Source organism: Sinohyriopsis cumingii, chromosome 15, assembly GCF_028554795.1.
Source record: "Sinohyriopsis cumingii isolate HCF-2022 chromosome 15, ASM2855479v2, whole genome shotgun sequence".
NCBI lineage: Eukaryota > Metazoa > Mollusca > Bivalvia > Unionida > Unionidae > Sinohyriopsis > Sinohyriopsis cumingii.
Window position 1 is genome coordinate 88,518,725 of NC_142975.1, and position 21,412 is coordinate 88,540,136.

Below are 21,412 nucleotides of genomic sequence, written 5' to 3' on the forward strand. Positions count from 1 at the left end.
CAAACTGTACGAGGTGATGATATTTGTATGTTTAGAGCGATAAGCATTGCAGTTTCAGGAAGCAAAGAGAGCTACAACTTTTGGCCATAATAGTATTGACAGGCATATGCGCTGACCACAATGGTTACTAAAAAGATTAGCAAGTACCTCAACAACAATGTAAATAAGTATTTACAGGACAGCATGGAGTCAAATATTGTGTGGGCAACTGATGCCGAGATTATGGGTGCAACATCACTGGAAATTCACAGCCATTTATGTGTTTAATGCTAGTGGATCAAACTCCAAAGGAATTAAGCACTCTGACTGGTTGAAGTACCCAGCAGCCTTTTCCCCGGGGAAAGAACCAGCTAGCTGATTCTTTCCCCGGGAAACTTTCAAAATGGGAGCGACGAAATGACTGTTACATCATTAGTCTCCTGCAAAAAAAAAAACAAAAGTAGGGTTGGCAAGTCTGAATAAGTATTAAATTTTATTTTCATATACTAGTATTTTTTATTAATCAATCATTTTCAATATTATTAGCGTTTAAAACCTTTAGCTATTTCTCATTTCTCTCTGTCTTTACATATCTTGCATATCAATTTAAGACAGTGAGTGGAAGTTACAACTACAAGATACCTTATCACTAAATGTGCATTGGAACAAAATAAAATGCTTCATAATTCTTTCTTCAAAGGATTAAAATATATCAAACACATTTAAAAGTTAATATTTTATTACCAAATTACAGTATTTACATTGACTTATCAAATACTAGTAGCTTTGTTAATCTCAAGCAACAAAACACAGCAAAAAATGGGGTGCTGGAGGTATGTCATCATCACACATGGCTGATGTTTCATCTTTAAATTCATGGTTCGGTGCAACAATGAAAACCATAAAAATTGGTCCCCCATGTAAATTTCTGATACTACAGTATTATTTTAACAGAGTGAGTTCCCACCATGTAAATGTACAAAGTATTCACCATATCAGTGAGCTCTCACCATGTAAATGTACAAGGTACCTACCTTATCAAGGTGCGTTCCCACTATGAGAACGGGAGCCTTTGGTGCATGACATGCGATAGAACTAAGCCAGAATTCCAGACCGACATGCTCATAACCAGAGCGAATATTCCACAACAGTAAGTACACAGCTCGATTGGACAGGAAAAACTGAAGTGAGAGGGGCAAAAGTTATATTTGCAATTAACTGTGTGATGATTAATGATGTTAATGTAAGACTGTTCCAAACAGTCATATTGTCCTACATTTGGCTGTGTATCATGGATAATCAAAATATCTAAGATTTGTCAAAAAAAATTCATACTGTCCTACAATTTACTGTGTGATGCATAATTAAAATAATCTAAGACTGGTCCAATAGGTCATACTGTCTTACAATTAGCTGTGTGATGTATAATCAAATAATCTACTCCTTGTCCAAAAAGTCATACTGACCTACAAATGACTGTATGAGGAATGTTCAAAATAATCTAACATATTGGTCCAAAAAAGTCAAACAGTACTACAATTAATCAAAATGATCCAAAAAGATGAAGCAGCCAAGCATCTGATCATGATTTCCCATTAACAAAAATAAATTATATAAGATTTCATTTTAAACTATTCAGCCATTTGAAATAAGATCATGCTAAAAATGTAAATTGTCAGAACAGTAAGTCCTGCAACAAGAAATTAATTTATTTCATGTCTCAAGACTTATATGCACATAAAAAATACAACATTTTCAGTGTCCCAACACAAAAAATTACAAGACGAAATTGGCAAGATCGCCATATATCACATAGCAGTGACCAGCTCTCTCAATAACCATGGCAACAAACTGTTATAACTACTATGATTCTTTGTTATTATTTTTACAGTTTTCCCCTTTTATAATGCACTTTGCTATAACAAAATTCCAGATATAATGCAGTGGCACTATGGGCCCCAAGATCAAAATTGCAAAAATTATAATCTTAAAAAACAAGCTTTACATAAAAAACAGTACATGATTTGGACATTACCAGAACACGTTTTTACATGAACAGGTTTTCTTAATTAACCTCTTTTGTATTCAGACATTGTATCCTTGACAGGCTATTGAACACCCAAAATTACCTGTCTCTAATAAACTACAACTGTCATTGGTCTATATCAACTATTGTATTTGGCTAAAGTACATGAGTCTAAATTGCCTTTAGCACTAAATTCACCCCAGCAGACCTGCAGTGACTTGACCTCTGTAAAGTTTAACACAGCTCACTGATTATAAAGAAGATCAGCTTACTGTTGACCTTTGTTTTTGACACCTGCGTGGCAACAGATCAAAGGATTAGCGGAGGCATGTCTTTTGAACTTGCCCCTCTTTCTGTAATCTGTTGCAATGCAGCCCAGAAGAGATAGATGCTCATTTGCATAATGTAGCTACAGTACATATAAGGTCTATTCAAACAATTAAGTGTCACTTTCCAGTAAAATTAGATTTAAAAGTAAGTTTAGTCTTATCAGTATTTACGAATGAATTAAGATATTTAATCAAGCAATGGATATATCTAGGAAAAGGAAAGCTTGTTTTGTCAGCAGGATTGTGGTTTTAAGGGATTCACAGAGAAGGATGTTGAAGAGGCTAAAGCTCATTTGACAATGTTCAGCACGGGATCGAAATTGATGAGGACTGTTGAATGTAAGACTATTGCTTACATTGTCCAGTTGTCATGTTTACCCCGACCCAGAGTAGCCCCAGTTGAAACATGTATAATCAAGGTACTTCTGACAAGCCATTGTTTGATGTTAAACATTGTCGCAGGCTACCACTAATCCATTACGTAAGATTGTTGTGGCTAGAAGTGGAGAGCCGGACCTCGGAGTTGCGAAGTCACAGATAGCCAATTATCACCTAGGTGTGGAAATGTTTTTCCAAGATCAAAAGAAGTTGCCTGAAGAAGTGGGAGGGTCTTAACTTCTTTTCCCTGCAGACAGACAGACAGGTTGAACTGGCCGCTAAGACGATTGGACAGGGTCACAGCGCCACCCAATCAGAATCGAGATAGGGGAGAGACCTTGATTTGGGTAGAATGATATCTCCACGTCTTCCGGCAAGAATTAGTTCGCTGAGAGAAATTACCCAGAGTGGAGGTTAGCATAACTCCGAATAGCCATTCGTTATTGGTGGGAAAATCTTACAGCGGGAAATTCTAAGTACAGAGAGCTTCAAATAAGGTCAGTAGGATATTTGTTCAGTCTTTGTGGAATGCGACTGCATTTTAATTGTAGGTCATATGTATACTTTATTATTACTAGAATTGTAGTACGAAGAATTACTTTGTTTTGTTAATATGTTTGCATATTTTGAAGAAATGAGTTGATATTTGTAAAGAATTATATAGCTTGCTAGCCGTCGTAAGAGTTAATGTTGTAATTCGCTATGTGGGTATTTTATAGTAGACTAACACGTATGTTCATGTGATTATAGACTTTACCATTGTTGAATATTTGTAATGTACAGACATGCATCTGATTGTTGTCAGATTGTAGTACGATGAGATTAAATATATATGTGTATATACTGAAGTGACGCAATGTATTGATGTCTGTATAACAATTCGCTGATACCGTGTTATTACGCCATTGTTTACCCTGCAAGAAGTGTGTGGGAATTCGATGTGTATGCATGTGTGACCGAAACCCTGATAGCTTATCTGATGATTAATTGTGTATACAGTGTAAGGTAAGATTCGATAAAACATATGTTAATGCCTTGTGGTTTTTCACAGGAAGCTTTGAGGGACAGACCAGTTACAGTTTGGTCCCGTAGTCTCAGATAGAGAGACGGAGGAAAGGAGAAGAAAGGAGAGAAGTCAGGAGAAGTTGCAGTCTGGGAGCGGAATTGGAGGAGATAGTAGAGAGGGAAATGGAGACAAAGGAGGAGTTAGAGGAACGGAAAGAAGGAAGGAATTAGCAGGAAAGAAATAGATGAGTAGATGCAAGGACAGGGGGAAAATCGAACTCACACTGTAAATCACGGGATGAATTAGGCTGTCACTTGGTCGAGGGAAAGACGAGTGATTGGAAGTTATCGTTTTAATTGATCGAATTTATTAAATTGTTATTGACTGAATTTTCATCTTCGTGTTCTCTATAATTTAACCGTCGGCATTGCTGACTGGGGGCTCAGAGCTGTAAATCTACCTCGTCACTAATTTAACTTTCTAACCTAATGAGCCAGGGTGGAACTTTCAATTTAATTCAATTAAATTATATTGGAAGAACCCCACCCCAATGCGTGAGAACCCCACACCAGTTCTTCCTACATGCCAAAAGAGGAAATTTAGATCATGATCAACAAGAAGTAGGATCTATTGTTCAGAGTGACCAGAGGGACCTGCCAGAAACAGTCCACAAATTAACACATGCTGTTTCCAAAGCTCTGTTTGCTTTTGTGTTAGGACCAATATGGCTAGAAAGCAAGGATATTGAGCCCTTGAAAATTATGTATTTGAAAATATCATAGACTTTCCTCATTAAAAAAAAGAAGAAAAAACCCCAAGCAAAACAAAAAAGAAACAAATAAAAAATTACCCCAAAAAGAGAACGATCCGGTCTCAAACAACTTAAACTCATGAAACAGTTCCAGTAGGATATGTACATCATGTGAGTGAATAGTACTTATTCTATTTGGATTAGTACATTTTGTCAACAAATGTGTTTGTTTTGGGCATCATTGGATTTTAAATGGATTAATACATTTTTTCCTGTTATTCTGTGTTCTGGAATTGTTAAAAGTGTGCAGCATATAATGTGACATCACTTGGTTGCTAATCATCATATATCACTAATATTTTGAACTGAAAACAAGATATTTTATTGATTAAAAAAATGCATTGACATTACTCAGTGCACTTGTTACAGATAAATGTTAATTTATTCAATTGTAAAATGGAAGCAGAAGTGGTCAATATGTGATTGTGAGCTCCTAATTAAAACAGAATGAAAATTTTAACATGAGGTTGCATTGGCCTCAAGAGCAGCCTAATTTTAATCATTTTGTAAGTGATTACAACAGTTTTAATTACTTTAAACTTGATGCAGCTGTAGATAAGAAATTACAACTGGCAAGTGGATTTATTAAAATAAGGTGTTTACATAATTGTTTTCAATGTTACTCATGATCTTATCTATCATATGTACAACAATATAGGTTGAAAGAAAGCATTCTAAAGCTTGGTATATTTTTATTTGCTTTTAAAATATTATTATCATACACAAATGTAAAAATACCATGCAGTAAAAACATAATTTACATAAACTAATAGTATTACAATACATCTGAACTGGTGGTTTTTTTATCCCCACCACCACCAACACACATGTATATTCAACACTGTTTATCATTTTTAGCATTGTTCAGTACATAACGAGGTCGGCTGTTATGGACCCCAGCTACCACATTATAACGGGGTAGAGCTGTACATGTGCATATTTTATCAATTTCTCCATCATGAAATAAAGGTAAATAAAGATTTCCTAATTCATGGACCTATTAGAGTTTACCTGCAAGACTTGTATTATAACATACAGTACTTACACAGTGCAAATTATGCTTAGTGTCACTTATATCCTTGTCTATTCCCCCAAATATTAGATGCAGATTTTGCTTTTTTCATTGTTTTGTACCAAATAACATTCTTTTAGATTACATTTCAGCTAGACATACAGAGCTGTTTAATTTACTTTGATTCATGTGCTCAAGAGTTACTTTTTTTCAGAGATATAAGTGATCCTACAAAATCTATATGAAAAGATACTTTTAATTGCACAGGGAACATAACCATCATATATTCACATAGCTGTCATTATATGTTCATGAAAGAATGATCATAATATAGTTTAAAATTCTGCATAGAGATCTATCAAAATCATTATTGATCCATTTTAGTTGTGTGTTTCTCCTTTCATTTCCTGACAGCAATCCAGGACAGTTAATTGTTTAAACCCTTAAACTGGCTTGGATAAAGATGGAATTTTGTCTGGCAGCTATGCCGATACTTTGATGTGTAATTGGCTTTTACTCCATAATATTAACACAATTACCATAGCTGTGTAAACAGGTACTTTATGAAAATCAATTACATCAGAGCAAACTAAAACTGAGTTTTGCATTATATCCGAGATTTCTTTATTGTATTTTGGAGATTTTTATTCAAGTTTAGTGAGTGCATTGGTGCCTATTATTTAAATCTGAGAGATGTACTTCATTCAGAGAAAGTTAAAATCGTCAATGCACATGTGGTGACACCATTATGTAAATATATAATACTCACTAAATGTGAGAATTGAACCATATACTGTTGTTGTTCATTGTTGTCACACTGTGATCACATTTTAACAAGTTAGGTATTTACACTAACAAGGCAAATAAAAATGCAATTACTGGTGCACTGATAAAATATTCTGATACAATAATGCATAAACAAACAATAGTAAACTACTGGCAGTAGGCGGAGATTATTGTTATACATGCGTACAACAACCCATTAAATTCTCGTCATTGTGCAATCAAATGATACATATTTGAATTAGGTCAAAACAATAAGAAAACAGAGGAAATTAAATGTGCTTGTAAACCCATATGAAATTTTCCAGGCAGATTTCAGATGGGTTTTTTAAACGCTTTCTGCCTAAACCGTTATTGCTCATATTATGGGAGCTTAGGCAAATTTCAAGCGGAATTCAGGCGGAATTTTAGGCAAAATATGCAAATTAGTTGTTCTAATATTCTGCTTGAATAAAAAGAATCCACCTAAGATTTCCACCTGAAATAAAAATCTGCCTGAAATCCTGTACCAAATTTTCCAGGTGGACTTTAGGCAGATTTCAGATGGGTTTCTTCATTTTCTGCCCAACCATAAACTTAAAGAAGCTTTGGAGGTAATAATAATAATAATACTAATAAAGACTTTATTTAGAGAAGGTAACTCAATTAGTTACAGAACTAATCTACCCTGAGGCCTTCTATCTATTTTGTAAAATATATACAGTAGATACAACATGATGTGAAGAATTTGGCTTCACACTAAATAAGTGATTGTAATAATCAAAGTATCAAGCCTGGAAGATATGCACAGGCATCTGTAAACACATAAACATATATAAAATATATCCTGCATCGAAAAATTCAACTGTGAAAATGATGCAAAATTACAGAAAAGCATCCATTTGAGATACTGATTTAGGAAAGAAATGCCAGGAGCCTGCCTTATATCACCGTTGTACTGCAGACTTGATTTTTGATTAATGTACAAACTATGTTGCTGTTCTGGTCTCTTGAATTAGTCCTTGTTCCATAAGCAGCTGTGATAAACATTTATTGTGATATGAATACTCTTAATACTGAATTCTAACACAACTAGAACATTTTGATAATGTAAAAAATAATGCCTCTCATGATATTGAGGGATGATTCTACTTGTGGGCCAAGAAAACTCCAAAAAGATATCACTATATCTGATAGACATGGGTATCTGGCAACAATATAAACAATTCCCACCTTTGATCTATATGTTGTCCCTCCTTAAATTCTAAAAGTTAATCAGTTTGGAGTTCAATAACTTCGAAATCATCCTGGTTCAATTCCTTGTCATATTTAGCACGTTAGCCACTACTGTAAAGCTCTTTATGGCACAAAAAGCAAAATGCTACAACTGGCGTTCAGTTTTCATACAAACTGATCAATTACGTTTCCAATGACTTTGCATTCAAGCTATTCTCATGCCACATATTTTTCAAATGGTTATTCAAACTCGTATCCCACTCAAAAATTTGAATCCCCATATTTAGCAAGCATGCTCATTCCCATCAGTTTCCGTTATGTGACACTTTATTGGGCAAGTACAAAATTTTGACCAATCAGAAAGCACTTTACAGAGATTGTCTGTTAAATAATATATGGAACAAATACTTATTAGCAAGCTCGTTGTGGAATGTGACTGGATAGAGCAATATAAAAAGAAAAGTTTCAGAGATGATATTAAAAAAAGGGTCCATATCGAGGAAAATCAGATTCAGGTCAGGAGAAAGGCGAAATTCTGCTTTAAAATGAAAAACAAGAAAACAGTCTTGTTTGAGGGCAGTTACATCCAACTGAAGTTAAACAAAACAACAACAACAACAAAAATTTGAAAAAGAAATATAACAAGGAAAGATGTGGATAGAAGTTATTGTTCCCAAAATGAACAATAAAATTACAGCTATCAGAAACAGGAAATATAAATGTTGCTGATGATCCATTCAAATTGTACAAGAAACAAAAAATAAATTTTATTATCCTACTGATATTTTTTACTGAAATGTCAGTGATATTACAATCACAAAATATCACTATATTTTCAGAATTTTTGGCAAACTCTCAGTGAAATTTGAATCACAAATTCTCACTAATGGCAGAGTCAGTGAAATTTCAATCACAAAATTTCATTGATATTTTCAGAAATTTTGGTAAAATTTCCTAAAATACCATAATTTTAGTGAAAAAAGGACATTTGAATGAATGTCAAAACATTTTCACTGTGATTTTGTTGAAATTTCAGTCACATTTTCACCAGAGTATGATTTTTGTTGAACATATTTTAATAGGAAGCGAAACAATTATTTTTCTGAGTAAACATCAGATCAAGTCCAAAATCCACCTTGCACCAAGTTTTCTAAGTCCAAAGATTCATCTATGCTTGTAGTTCTTTTGATAAAGTTCAAAATTACGCCTAACATTTCTGCTAAAATCAGTCTAAGTCCAAAATCTTTCTTAAGGTAGGAAAATGAACTGGACAATCAGAATTTTTCCAGCTAACAGTTATCCTTTAGGAGGAATATAAGAAATAGTACACTTAACCCTTTACCTCATAGAGCATGGTGACAAAATGCAGCACGCTATAAATAGAACACCTGTTACCTAGCCGACCACATACGCATAGGCCTGCCCGCGAATTGTTAAGCAATGTAGTGGTGTTACGTTTAACAGCAGTTTTAATCATTTTACGTTTTTGGTACACATCTATTATATGTGGAAAAATTTAAGAGTAAAGTCCAATTGTTATAGCTGTGTAATTATTTTTCACGGAAGAATATTTTATATGCTTTAAAATCGAAAGAGAACTCGTTCACCGTCATGTCAGTGAGGCCGCGTGACCAACCGTAGCTGCCATTTCCCATACTCGAAATTTCCATGTTTTTCGTCTGCGTCTACATCACTAAGTCATCTGAATTTGATAATCATTAAAAACTAATTGCTGCTTACATAAATATCAGAGCCTTTACCTAAGTTATTGAATCTTTCGTGGTTGTGATTCTAATCATGAAAACTTCATAAGTACTGAATGAAATCCTGCCTGTGAACTGTTAAGCAATGTAGTATATGTTACGTTTAACAGCAATTTTAACCATTTTACATTTTTTGTACACATATATTGTATGTGGAAAAATTTAAGAATAAAGTCAGATTGTTATAGCTATGTAATTATTTTTCACAGAAGAATTTTTTATGTGCTTCAAAATCTTGAGAGAACTCGTTCACCGTCATGTCAGTGAGGCCGCGTGACCAACTGTAGCTGCCATTTCTCATACTCGAAATTTACAAGGTTTTCGTGTGCGTCTATATCACTAAGTCATCTGAATTTGATAATTTATAAAAACTAATTGCTGCCTACATCAATATCAGAGACTTTACCTAATTTATTGAGTTTTTCGTGGTTGTTATTCTAATCGTGAAAACTTTGTACGTACTGAATGAAATCCGCGGCTGCCATTTTGGAGAGTGGAGATTATGACCCAATTACTTTAAATAGCAGATACTGACCAGTACATGAATAGCATCCACATGATCTGACGTAATTGTCATTCACAGAAATGAATATAGTATCTAACTGGGGGTTTTCTCCGAAGGTGGCGCTACGAAAACTAGTTCAAAATGGCTGATGTTTACAGCAGGTGTCAAAAGGCGCTTCCATGCGAATCTTGTAGAGGCGTCAAAAGGCGCTTCCATGCGAGTGGAGTAGGGGCGTCCAAAGACGCTTGTATGAGGTAAAGGGTTAACTGTTTGATGGATTCAGTCTGTCACCTTAGCCGTATTCCCAATCTGCCTAAAGTACATCTGAAATTTGTTTTTTTTAGGCAAAATACACCCTGAATCAACCTAAAATCCATGCAGAATCTGCCTAAAAATTTTGTACGGGAACTGTCTGACTTTCTTGGACACAAGCAGCTCACCACGAAAAAAAAATAGAAAATTTCCCCAATGGAATAAATTAGATGGTTAATCAGCCCTGATTAATTAGTTATCAATCTTTACATTTCATACCAAGTTCTACCAGTACTATGCAATGTCTTATTTCAATCAATTTGCAACGGTACCTTACAGAGACTGTCTTATTTCAACCAATTTCCAATGGTACTTTACAGCGAATGTCTTATTTCAACCAATTTCCAAAAGCACCATGCAATGAACTTCTTATTTTCCAATGGTGCCTTACGACTGTCTTATTTTAGCCAATTTCCAATAGTACCTTACAATGACTGTCTTTTTTCAAACAATTTCCAACACTACTTTACCTATATTTCAACACATTTCCAACTGTACCTTAGAATGACTAACAATTTCCAACCCTACCATACAAATGACTGTCTTAATAAATTGATTTCCAAAACAACCTTTCAAAGACAGTCTTAATTCAACCAATTTCCAACACAACCTTACAATAACTGTTTTAATGAACCAATTTCCAACACTACTTTACACTGACTGTCTTAACCCTTTACCTCATGCAAGCGCCTTTGGACACCTCTACTCCATTCACAAGGAAGCGCTTATGGATGCCTCTACTCCATAAGCATGGAAGCACCTTTTGATGCCTCTTCAACATTCTCATGGAAGCGCCTTTTGATGCCTGCTGTAAATATCAGCCATTTTTGAGGAGGTTTTCATAGTGCCACCTTTGGGGAAAACCCCATATTAGATACTACATTCATAGCTGGTCAAAATCTGCTATCTAAAGTAACTAGGTCATATTCTCCACTCTCCAAAATAGAGGTCGCCAATTTTGTTCAGTACTTTTCATGATTAGAATCACAGGTGTTCATTACAAAGTAAATTAGGAGTCTAACCTGTAACAATATATTGTAAGAGGCTAGACTCCTAATTTTCTTTGTAACAAACCCCTGTGATCAGAATCACAACTATGAAAGCTTCAATAACTTGGGTAAAGGCTGTGAATATTGATATAGACAACAATTAGTTTTTATTAATTATCAAATTCAGATGATTCAGTGATGTAGACGCAAACAAAGAGCTTGTAAATTTCAAGCATGAGAAATGGTGGCTACAGTTGGTCATGCAGCTTCACTGACTTGATGGTGAACAGCTTCTCTAAAGATTTTAAAGCACATAAAAAAATTCTTCTGTGAAAAATAATTATACAGCTATAACAATCAGATTTTACTCTTAAATATTTCCAAACATAATAGATGTGTACTAAAAACATAAAATGGTCAAAATTGATGTTAAATGTCACATAACTGCTTAGCAGTTAACAGGCAGGCCTATGTGTATGGAGTTGAATAGGTAACAGGTGTTCTATTTATAGTGCACTGCACTCAGTAACTTTGCCACATGTATATCGAAGGGCTAAAAAGCCATACACTCTATGAGGTAAAGGGTTAATGAACCAATTTCCAACACTATTACATACTGTCTTATTTTAAAATTTTTTAAACACTATGTGACAATGACTGTTTTACTGAACCACTGAAGTATGACACACACTTCTAATGTCGTACGAAGTATGACACACACTTCTAATGTCTTACGCCACACACTTCTAATGTCTTATGAAGTAAGTCACACTTCTAATGTTTTATGAAGTATGTCATGTACATTTAAAATCTTTTGAAATATGGCACACACTTCTAATGTCTTACGAAGTATGCCACACACTTCTAATGTCTTATGAAGTATGTCACACACTTCTAATGTCTTATGAAATAAGTCACACTTCTAATGTTTTATGAAGTATGTCACACACTTCTAATGTCTTATGAAGTAAGTCACACTTCTAATATTTTATGAAGTATGTCATGCACATTTAAAATCTTTTGAAATATGCCACACACTTCTAATGTCTTACGAAGTATGCCACACACTTCTAATGTCTTAAGAAATATGCCACACACTTCTAATGTCTTACGAAGTATGCCACACACTTCTAATGTCTTATGAAATATGCCACACACTTCTAATGTCTTATGAAGTATGCCACACACTTCTAATGTCTTATGAAGTATGTCACACACTTCTAATGTTTTATGAAGCATGACATGCACATTTAAAATCTTTTGAAATATGCCATACACTTCTAATGTCTTACGAAGTATGTCACACACTTCTAATGTCTTATGAAGTAAGTCACACTTCTAATGTTTTATGAAGTATGTAATTATGTACATTTAAAATCTTTTGAAATATACCACACACTTCTAATGTCTTACGAAGGATGCCACACACTTTCTTATGTCTTATGAAGTAAGTTGCACTTCTAATGTCAAATATACTTTAATACAAGGCTGCAACCAATGATTCTTGTGGATGAATGAACTGTAGTGGTCCTATGGAGTTCTTATGGATATAATTACAACAACAACAGCAACACTACATCTGCTAAATTATATATGAAAAAACAATGGTGCATAAATGAAAGAAAAGAGGAGATAAATAACCACAGCAATATCTGCGCAAAAAATACAGGTCAATTAGACATTTTTTCCCCCAATGAATTTAAAACACTTCTATCTTAAATGATAATTTAATATTTATATCATTCTGTTGAACTACATTATTTATTTTTGCAAACATCAGGTGAAAAAGAAATCCACCTTGCTGTTTCCAGCTAGATAAAAACAATGACATGAAAAATAAATTTAAATGGATCGAGTATCTTAAATAACTGAGTTTTGAGTAAAATTATTTATAAAAAAGGGGTCATGTACCTGATGTGTGTTATAATAGACTGTCTGTCCAGCAAAGTCCCACACACTGTATGTCAGGGGCTGTGGTTCATTCTTGAGTGGCACCTGCCAATCCATGATGTCAATACCCTCAGTGATGGATTCTTCATTGTCCTTGTTGACTCCATTGGTCAGGGCTCGCACCAAGCTAGAAAATGCGAGTGAACACTTTGTTTTGATACATCATGTAAAAGTGTACATATTCCAATCATTCGGATAGCTAAGTGCCATTCTAACTTGACATCTGCATACAACTTTTCCATATTTTGAAGCTGACACAACAAACTATAGCTGTTCAGTTGGACTGTATCATATTTTAAAACTTCCAACATGTGGAAACCTATTTTTAAAATATACTTGGCCAATACAGATATGTAATAAGTACTTCAAAACTAAAAATAACTTGCAAGATATATTTTGGGTTGCTTTCTAAACAGGACTGATGAAATGTAATCTGCTTGCCAAGGTGAAAGTCAGATGAGATGGTCTCTTCTTCGATAGAGAGATGGTGCCAAAGCCTGTCAATCATTAGTTGCTAATGGAGTAAATGTGCAGGCTTTTCCAGAGATGTAACTGCAATGTACTCCAGTTGTACGATGATAAGGTGATGCTTTAGAGCATGTCTACGAAAAAACAGCATAAACAAGGATTTACCTACTTACATAACATTTAAGTTGCATGTTAGGTCAACTGTATAGAGGTTCTTCCAACTTGTAGAGCAGACTCAAATGTTTTTGTGACAATTTGTTTCAGGTGGTGGAGATGAACCCAGGGGAAATCAATGACCTTTGAGGAATCAACACTTACCCTTGCACATGTCAGAACAGAGTGATAAACCATGGGCCATACAACAGCAAAGCATGTGTGTTTCCATTGTTCTGTCCAGATCAGGTATTCTAATTCATACCATTTTTCCACAGTGGTATTATGTTAGACTGTATAAGAAAGATTGATTTTGATAATCCATCGACCTTTTCACTCTTGATCAAACAATAACTTGAAGAAGAATATGGACTTGATTACCCATATGCTCTACATCAGCTTTCCATTTTTTTATTTATTGCAGCACTGGCTGTTCTTAAACTGTTCGACTCCACATAAAACAAGAGGCCTAAGCAGGCCTGACATTGATCACCTGGCTTACATAACCTAATAGTTCACCATTTCACTGTGCAGGCTTAAGAGTAGTCTCAGGACAAATCCAATGCAAACTGCCAAACTTTATCTCATCTTGATTTTACCTATTTTACTATATCCTGACAAAAATTCTTCTTAAAGATGAAGATATTAATATGCAGTGTTTGTCATCCATAATCTTCATTGTAATAAACCCAACAGATCAATAACATAGTGTCAATTGTGGTATTTCAATTGTGTTAAGAATCCCACTTAATCAGATGCAAGACTGCCACATTAAACTTCATAAATCCCACTTATTACTGAAAAATTCAAGATGTTGATAACAGAAGTACATATTTTGATCAAAACAAAATACAAATATAACTTCCAGAGTGGTAACTAGCACAGAAAATCAGATGCAATATCACATCTTTAATATGCATGGGCCTCACTCATTATCAAACCCATCTAAAATCAATATTTAAAGTCTGATCAAAACTCTACTAGAAATATGACTTAGGGAGTGGTAATAATCTCAGCCAATCAAATGCATGATCATCTGGTTACGGGGTGCTCTACAGATATTATGAACTTCTGCGAAAGTGGTAGGTGTATGGTGAAGTTGTTTATATTCGCAACATGCACAGTGGAGAGAATGCTGGCATACCTCTATGTTACTTTCATGTAATGTGGCTGACATTTCTTTGGATATTATACTTTTGGAAATTTTACATGATCTAAGCTCATTGCTAACTAAAATGACTGCTCCCTTGTGCTAAAAAAAATCAGCCTGAATTAGTCTAAAGTACACTATCCATAGCAGCTACTAAATGGGGAAAATTTATTTTGCCAGACTAGACAATAACAGCTTCTGAAAGTGCAATGAATTAATTACCAAATACACACAATGTAAAAAAAACTATTGGCTCTTTTTTTTACAATTTACCTCTGAAGTTCAGGAAGTGAAAATGACGAAGTGAAGCTAGCAGTTTTTTGAGAGGTGCACATTTGAAGTAAGGCCAAGCTGTATATTACTCTATAACTCATATTACACCCATTAATCATATACCAAAAACAAAGGGAATTAAAGGTTCTTTGAGTTTGACCTAAGGTATACCATATCCTTTTTAAATAGCCAGTATAACCAGTGAGGTCACCAGGGGAAATTCTTTTTCATTAAAATTCTAACACTATGCAAAATGTGAAACTGTAGAGCACCTTATTAACAGGTGTGCGTCTCACTCATCAAACACATCCGAATTCTTAATGATATAAGCATATATTCAAAGTTTGATCAAAGCTGGACAGAAATATGTCCCCAGAGTGGAAACAAGCTCAGCCAATCAGATGCAAAATGACCTTATTACATGGATCTCACTCATCAAATCCATCCAAAATCTTGATGATATAAGCATATATTGCAATTTTGATGAAAATAAGATGAAAAAACCTGGCCTCTCAAGAGATAACAGTCAGTCAATAAGCTACAAGACTAAGTCTAACTCATTAATTCTCATTATCAAATCTCCCAAGATCTTTGTGATACAAGCTCACATTTCAAGTTTGATCCAAATCAGATCAGAAATATGGTAACATTACATCTTCTACAACTGACATGGCAAGGCATATGAATTTTAAACCATCCACAAGTGATATTTTCCAGGTTCATGTCTATGACAAACAAGAGTCCCTCAAACAAACTGACACTCTACTGGCTAAAAAGAATTTCCAGGAATTCAAGACAAGACTATTTCTTCCTTTTAAAAGTGTTAAAAGTATCCCTGATATTCTTAAGATTTTCAAACTAGCTGTTATGGCAACCATAGTGAGGTGCAGATTGGCACCATTTTCATTTAGGACCAACCAGGTATCATAAGAAATGATGAACCATATATTGATATGGTCACCCATTTGAGATGATAATATTTTTTAGATGACCACCATAGTGGCCATACTGAGGGTAAGTTTGTATCACTTTCATTTAGTACCAAATAGATACCTAATAACTCTTTTGTTGAAAACTACATTTCAAAATGACTTTCCACTTAAAAGCAGCAGTGGTAACAAGATTTTCAATATGTCAGATTGGCACCATTTTAATTTTGGACAAAAAGACATAAGAAGTCTTTCAGTAATAACTCCATGCTGACATAACCATTCATTCTGGCTGAGTAGTGATTAGATTTTCAAAATGGCCACCTTACTCGATGGGCAAGCAGCACCAATATCATTTAAGACCAACTAGACATTTTAAAAGTCTTCTGGTGAAAACCCCATGTTAATATAGCTTGTCATTCAGAAGAAATAGTAAAAAAAAGATTCAGAAGATGGCTGCTGTGGCAGCCATACTGGACACCAGATTGGTATCATTATCATTTAGGTCTGAAAACCCCATGTTGATACAACCATCCATTCTGGAGTAATAATAAAGATATTAAAGCTGCCACAGTGGCAGCTATACTGGACATCATATTGGAACCAACTAGACACCATAAGAAGTCCTATGGTAAAAATCCCATGTCAATATGGCTTTCCATTCAGGAGGAGTAGCAATAACAAGATTTTAAAGATGACTGCTGTTGCAGCCATACTGGACATTAGATCAACACCATTTTTATTTAGAAACAACTAGACACCATAAGAAACCTTTTAGCAAAAACCCCATGCTGATATGAACATTCATTCAGAAGTGACACGATTTTTTAAAGACTTTTATTTCTGGCTGTCAGAGCAGCACCATTTTCATTTAGGACCAACTAGCCCATGTAATTAATGTTGTGTGCAAAGTTTCAAGGCTATCTTCCAAGCAGTTTAGTAGAAGTAGAGATAACACACTTGTGCTAACAGATGCACCTGTTGCATACAACAGACCATCCCATTAAGCTCCCCTGGTCTAAGACCAACCGAGTAAAAAACTGTGATTAGGTGATGTTCTACTGACTAACTTATTTTGTTTTGCAGTTATGAATGACAGATGCATCTATATCAAACATACTTTGTATGGAAATAAAAATACCTGGTCTTTCCTGCTCCTCCCAGCCCAACAAGCATCAATCTGGTTCTCTTGCACTGCTCTGAACCAGATTTTAACCCCCTGAGATAACCAAACAATGCTACAAATCCCCGTGACACAATCTCCTTCGGAGGTGTCTTCAAAGCAGGACACTCATTCAAGTTCAGCTCTATAGAAATGAAAAGAATCAAATGTTCAGATGGTAGCATGTATCTCTATTTACATCATAAAAGTAACTTCTCTCCACCTCCTCCCCCTTCCTAAGTATGGAGTTTTAATCAAGTTCTTTGTTTCTAAAGCGAATCTTTTTTTCAAGGACTTTGAAGTTTTCAAGGTGTTATTTTTCTTATGAAATTGAACTTTCTCCATTTGTTACTTTGTTTATCACTGCAGAAATAGGTATAAAAGTACCAGAAAAATTAATATTGAACCCCTACAGACAATGGACACTATTCCATCTAGTAACTACCCTGTATTATATGTCTTTTGATCCACCAAGATTTATCCCACTTTACTTATTATTTTTGAACAGTACATATATAAAATAATTCTGAAATTAAAAAACTGGAATATTCTATTCAATCTTAACCACTGTAATCTGTAAGACAAATTCAATAAAGTTTTGGCAAACGTTCAAGGTGTTCTACAAAACAATTTGAGGACTTTTCAAGGATAAAACCAACTTTTTAAAATTCAAGGACTTTTCAAGGCAACTGATTTAATTCAAGGATTTCTCAAGGTAAATGATTTAATGCAAAGACTTTTCAAGACAAACAATTTAATTCAAGGATTTTTCAAGATTGTACAAACCATGGTGACTCTGAAAAGACTTCTTCACTTTTTTTAAGCAAGTATGATCTCTCTTTATCATGCTCTAAATCGTCTTCAGGTTTTAGTGTGCAAGATAAAGATAGCCCTGCATGGGCAAGATATCAGACAGCAGGACACCAGATAGCCCTGCATGAGCAAGATACCAGACAGCAAGACATCTGTTGGACCTGCATGGGCTAGACACCAGATAGCCCTGCATGGGCAAAATACCAGACAGCAAGACATCTGATAGAACTACTTGGGCAAGACACCAGATAGCCCCGCATGGGCAAGATACCAAACAGCAAGATCTCTTATAGACCTGCATGGGCAAGACACTAGATAGCCCTGCATGGGCAAGACATCTGACAGACCTGCAACGGCAAGACACCAGACAGCCCTGCATGGACAAGACACCAGATAGCCCTGCATGGGCAAGATACCAGACAGCAAGACATCTGATAGACCTGAAACGGAAAGACACCAGACAGCCCTGCATTTTTGGCATCTGAATAATGAAATGTTGAATACAGCTTTAAAAAAGAGGTCTTGGTTACATATATATAGTTTTTGTACTCCACTCAAATTACACCCTGTATACCTTTTGTAGTATTTTCTAAACAGAAATGATGTTCATATGAATAAATTAGTGTGAGAAAAATCCTCACATGCCTTAACAAATGAACTATTTTTCCAGTAAGACACAATCATGCAGGATTTTTTTTAATCCAACTTCACATGATGCCACAATTGCATTTTCACCTGCAAATTGCTGATCTGACAGCTTGCATCATCACATGCATGACATCATGATATACTATTTACCTATCATATTAGTTTTTGACTGGTACTCCAGCATCTTGAATAATGTACCAATAGATCCGGGTCAGTGGTGTTTGTTCTACTGATTGCTTGAACAAAACTGCATAGACCAAGATCTGTTTGTATATTATCCAAGGGCAGATCTGGATCTGTGCAGACTCAACTTACAGGCAAGTACATATGGTAGGTGTCTTGATCACACTTGAGATTTGCACTTAAGACTTCAGTGTTAAATAAATCTTATATATCATGCTTGTATAAAGATCCAGACAGTCCATTTAATATCTTCTCCTTTTAATGCCTTATCTACATGGTCTGGGCACCAACTAGTTAATAACCCATATTTTTGGACCCTGGAATGTTACAAAAAGTCTACATTTGCTCACAAAATCTAATCTGACCCTTCCCAGTCTGTCAGGGGAGTTCAATAATCAAGGTTTAGTCTTGTGGTGCAGATCACTGAGCTCTGCAGACAATGCCTTTCAGAATAAAAGAATTGCTTGCTTGTCCTTTTTAGGGGAAATTTAATTAGTAACAATACTAAACTGTTAATTCCCAAACATATGTAGTAACATTACCTATTTCCAGGCATTGATTTTGTGATCTCCAAAACCTAATGATGTAAAAATATTATATAACTAGCACACAAACCCATGTAGCAACATTACCCTATTACTAGGTTACATTGTAAAACTGATTTTGTGATCTCCAAAACCTGATGAAGTAATAACACCACATTGCTGATCACCAAACCAATGTAGTGACATTACCCTAATTGCAGGTGACAGTGTAAAACTGATTTTGTGATGTGCAAATCCTGATGTAGTAACAACACCACATTGTTCATCACAAATCCCATCTAGTAACATTACTCTATTGGCAGGTGACAATGTAAAACTGATTTCTGCAATGTGCAAAACATGATGTAGTAATAATATAACATTGCTAATCCAAAAACATAGTAACATTACCCTGTTTCCATGGTAACATTCTAACATTCATTTTGTCATTTAAAAAATCAGATGCAGTAAGATTACTACAACTATGCCTCACACTGCCTCCAGAAAATAAAAGAATGTTGATGTTGTCCAATTTCTTAAAGGACTTTAACTTTGTATTTAATATACTACTTGCAAATGCCTTCTCCACAGTAATATTATTCTACTGATTATCAACTATGACTACCTTTCCAAGTCAAAACTGCCAATCTCCAAGCTCAATGTAGTAATAATAGAACCCATGAAATGACTGTGGAGAATAGGAAAATTACATCTAAGCACAGAATTTTAAGTCATACTCAAGACTGAGTGTTTTGATGCAAGGGTGGAATATCTTATGCTAAAGCACAATGATGGATTCTTTTTCTCACATTTCTGTATTAAAAAAGGTGAGTCCAGGTCAAAAAGGCATACTGTGAATACTGCTGTAACTTTCAAATTGCAAAACAACCACTGAAAATTTCCTTACTTTCAGACAGAGCATAAAAGTTAGATTTACAATGAAATATTCAGTGTAAACTTTCTGTGATGTTTTAAAAACATTTTAGCTTTCAAAGAACAAACACCAGTAGTTAAAATGGCTATAGTAATAGCAATACATAGTGTCTGAATTGTGTACTGTATATAGCTTGTGCAATGATACATATATGAACAGGTTACAAGATGAAGTCCACTTCTGATTAATCAAGACAGACAAACAATAATGACCGTTTTCAATTCAACTTTGAGCTAGAACCGATGTACCCTTCAGAAAAAACAATGAGAATATAATTTTGTTAAAAACAAAATAACAACTGCAACAACAGCTTTTTCAACTCAAAATTGGACTACAGAAGCTGTTCATGTAGCTATTTTGATCAGTGAAAAACATATTTGTGGGATACTTAACTTAAACCGCTGCTTGATTTAGTATGTAAATATGTTGCAATTAATGTTTATCTTGATTACTAGAAAAAAATTTCAACTCATGATACAAACAAGAGAGTGTTTGATATTTGGTGTGCATTATACTATCTGTACAAGGGTTTAAATATTCCAGAAGTCAGTATAAAGGTCATGAGTGAGCAATCTTGCACAAGTGGTCTTAACTAGAAAATACAAATATTACTATACTGCCTACTTTCTTCATGCTCGGATCAGCCCAGCACAGATTTAAGCAAGCTGGGATAAGCCCAGAATACGCTGTAATGCTATAATCAGCCTAACACAGATTTAAGCTAGCTGGGATAAGCCCAGAATACGTTCTAATGCTGGGATCAGCCTAGCACAGATTTAAGCAAGCTGGGATAAACCCAGAATATGCTCTAATGCTGGGATCAGCCTAGCACAATGTCTAAACTTGACACATTTTAGGTCTTTTTGTTGACTACTGTAATGGTTGTAAATCTTGGGACATGAAACAATAATTATTTCCATGTCCTAAGACATAGGCATGTAAAAAAGTAACTTTTGGTGACCTGACAATTATTAACTGTTATAAAGTACTATGATTAATCTTGTTATTATTTTGCATGTGCATATTTTCTGATTTGTCCAACACCAAGTTAAATAAAGGTAAATACAAACTTCATAATTCATGCGTCGGTTGAGTTTACCAGGGAGACCATGCTGAA

At 34.8% G+C, this 21,412-nt stretch overlaps 1 protein-coding gene across 1 annotated transcript in view; it reads right to left on the reverse strand.

Annotated features, from left to right (window-relative positions):
• The window catches only part of LOC149782265 (uncharacterized), a 231,580-nt gene that overhangs the window by 195,911 nt on the left and 14,257 nt on the right, over positions 1-21,412 (reverse strand). The window contains exons 3-5 of the mRNA XM_089935106.1: positions 17,173-17,338; positions 13,020-13,185; positions 1,014-1,160 (exon numbers count right to left, since the gene is read on the reverse strand). Coding sequence (XP_089791232.1) covers positions 1,014-1,160; positions 13,020-13,185; positions 17,173-17,338 — 479 coding nt within the window. The remainder of the gene's footprint in view (positions 1-1,013; positions 1,161-13,019; positions 13,186-17,172; positions 17,339-21,412) is intronic.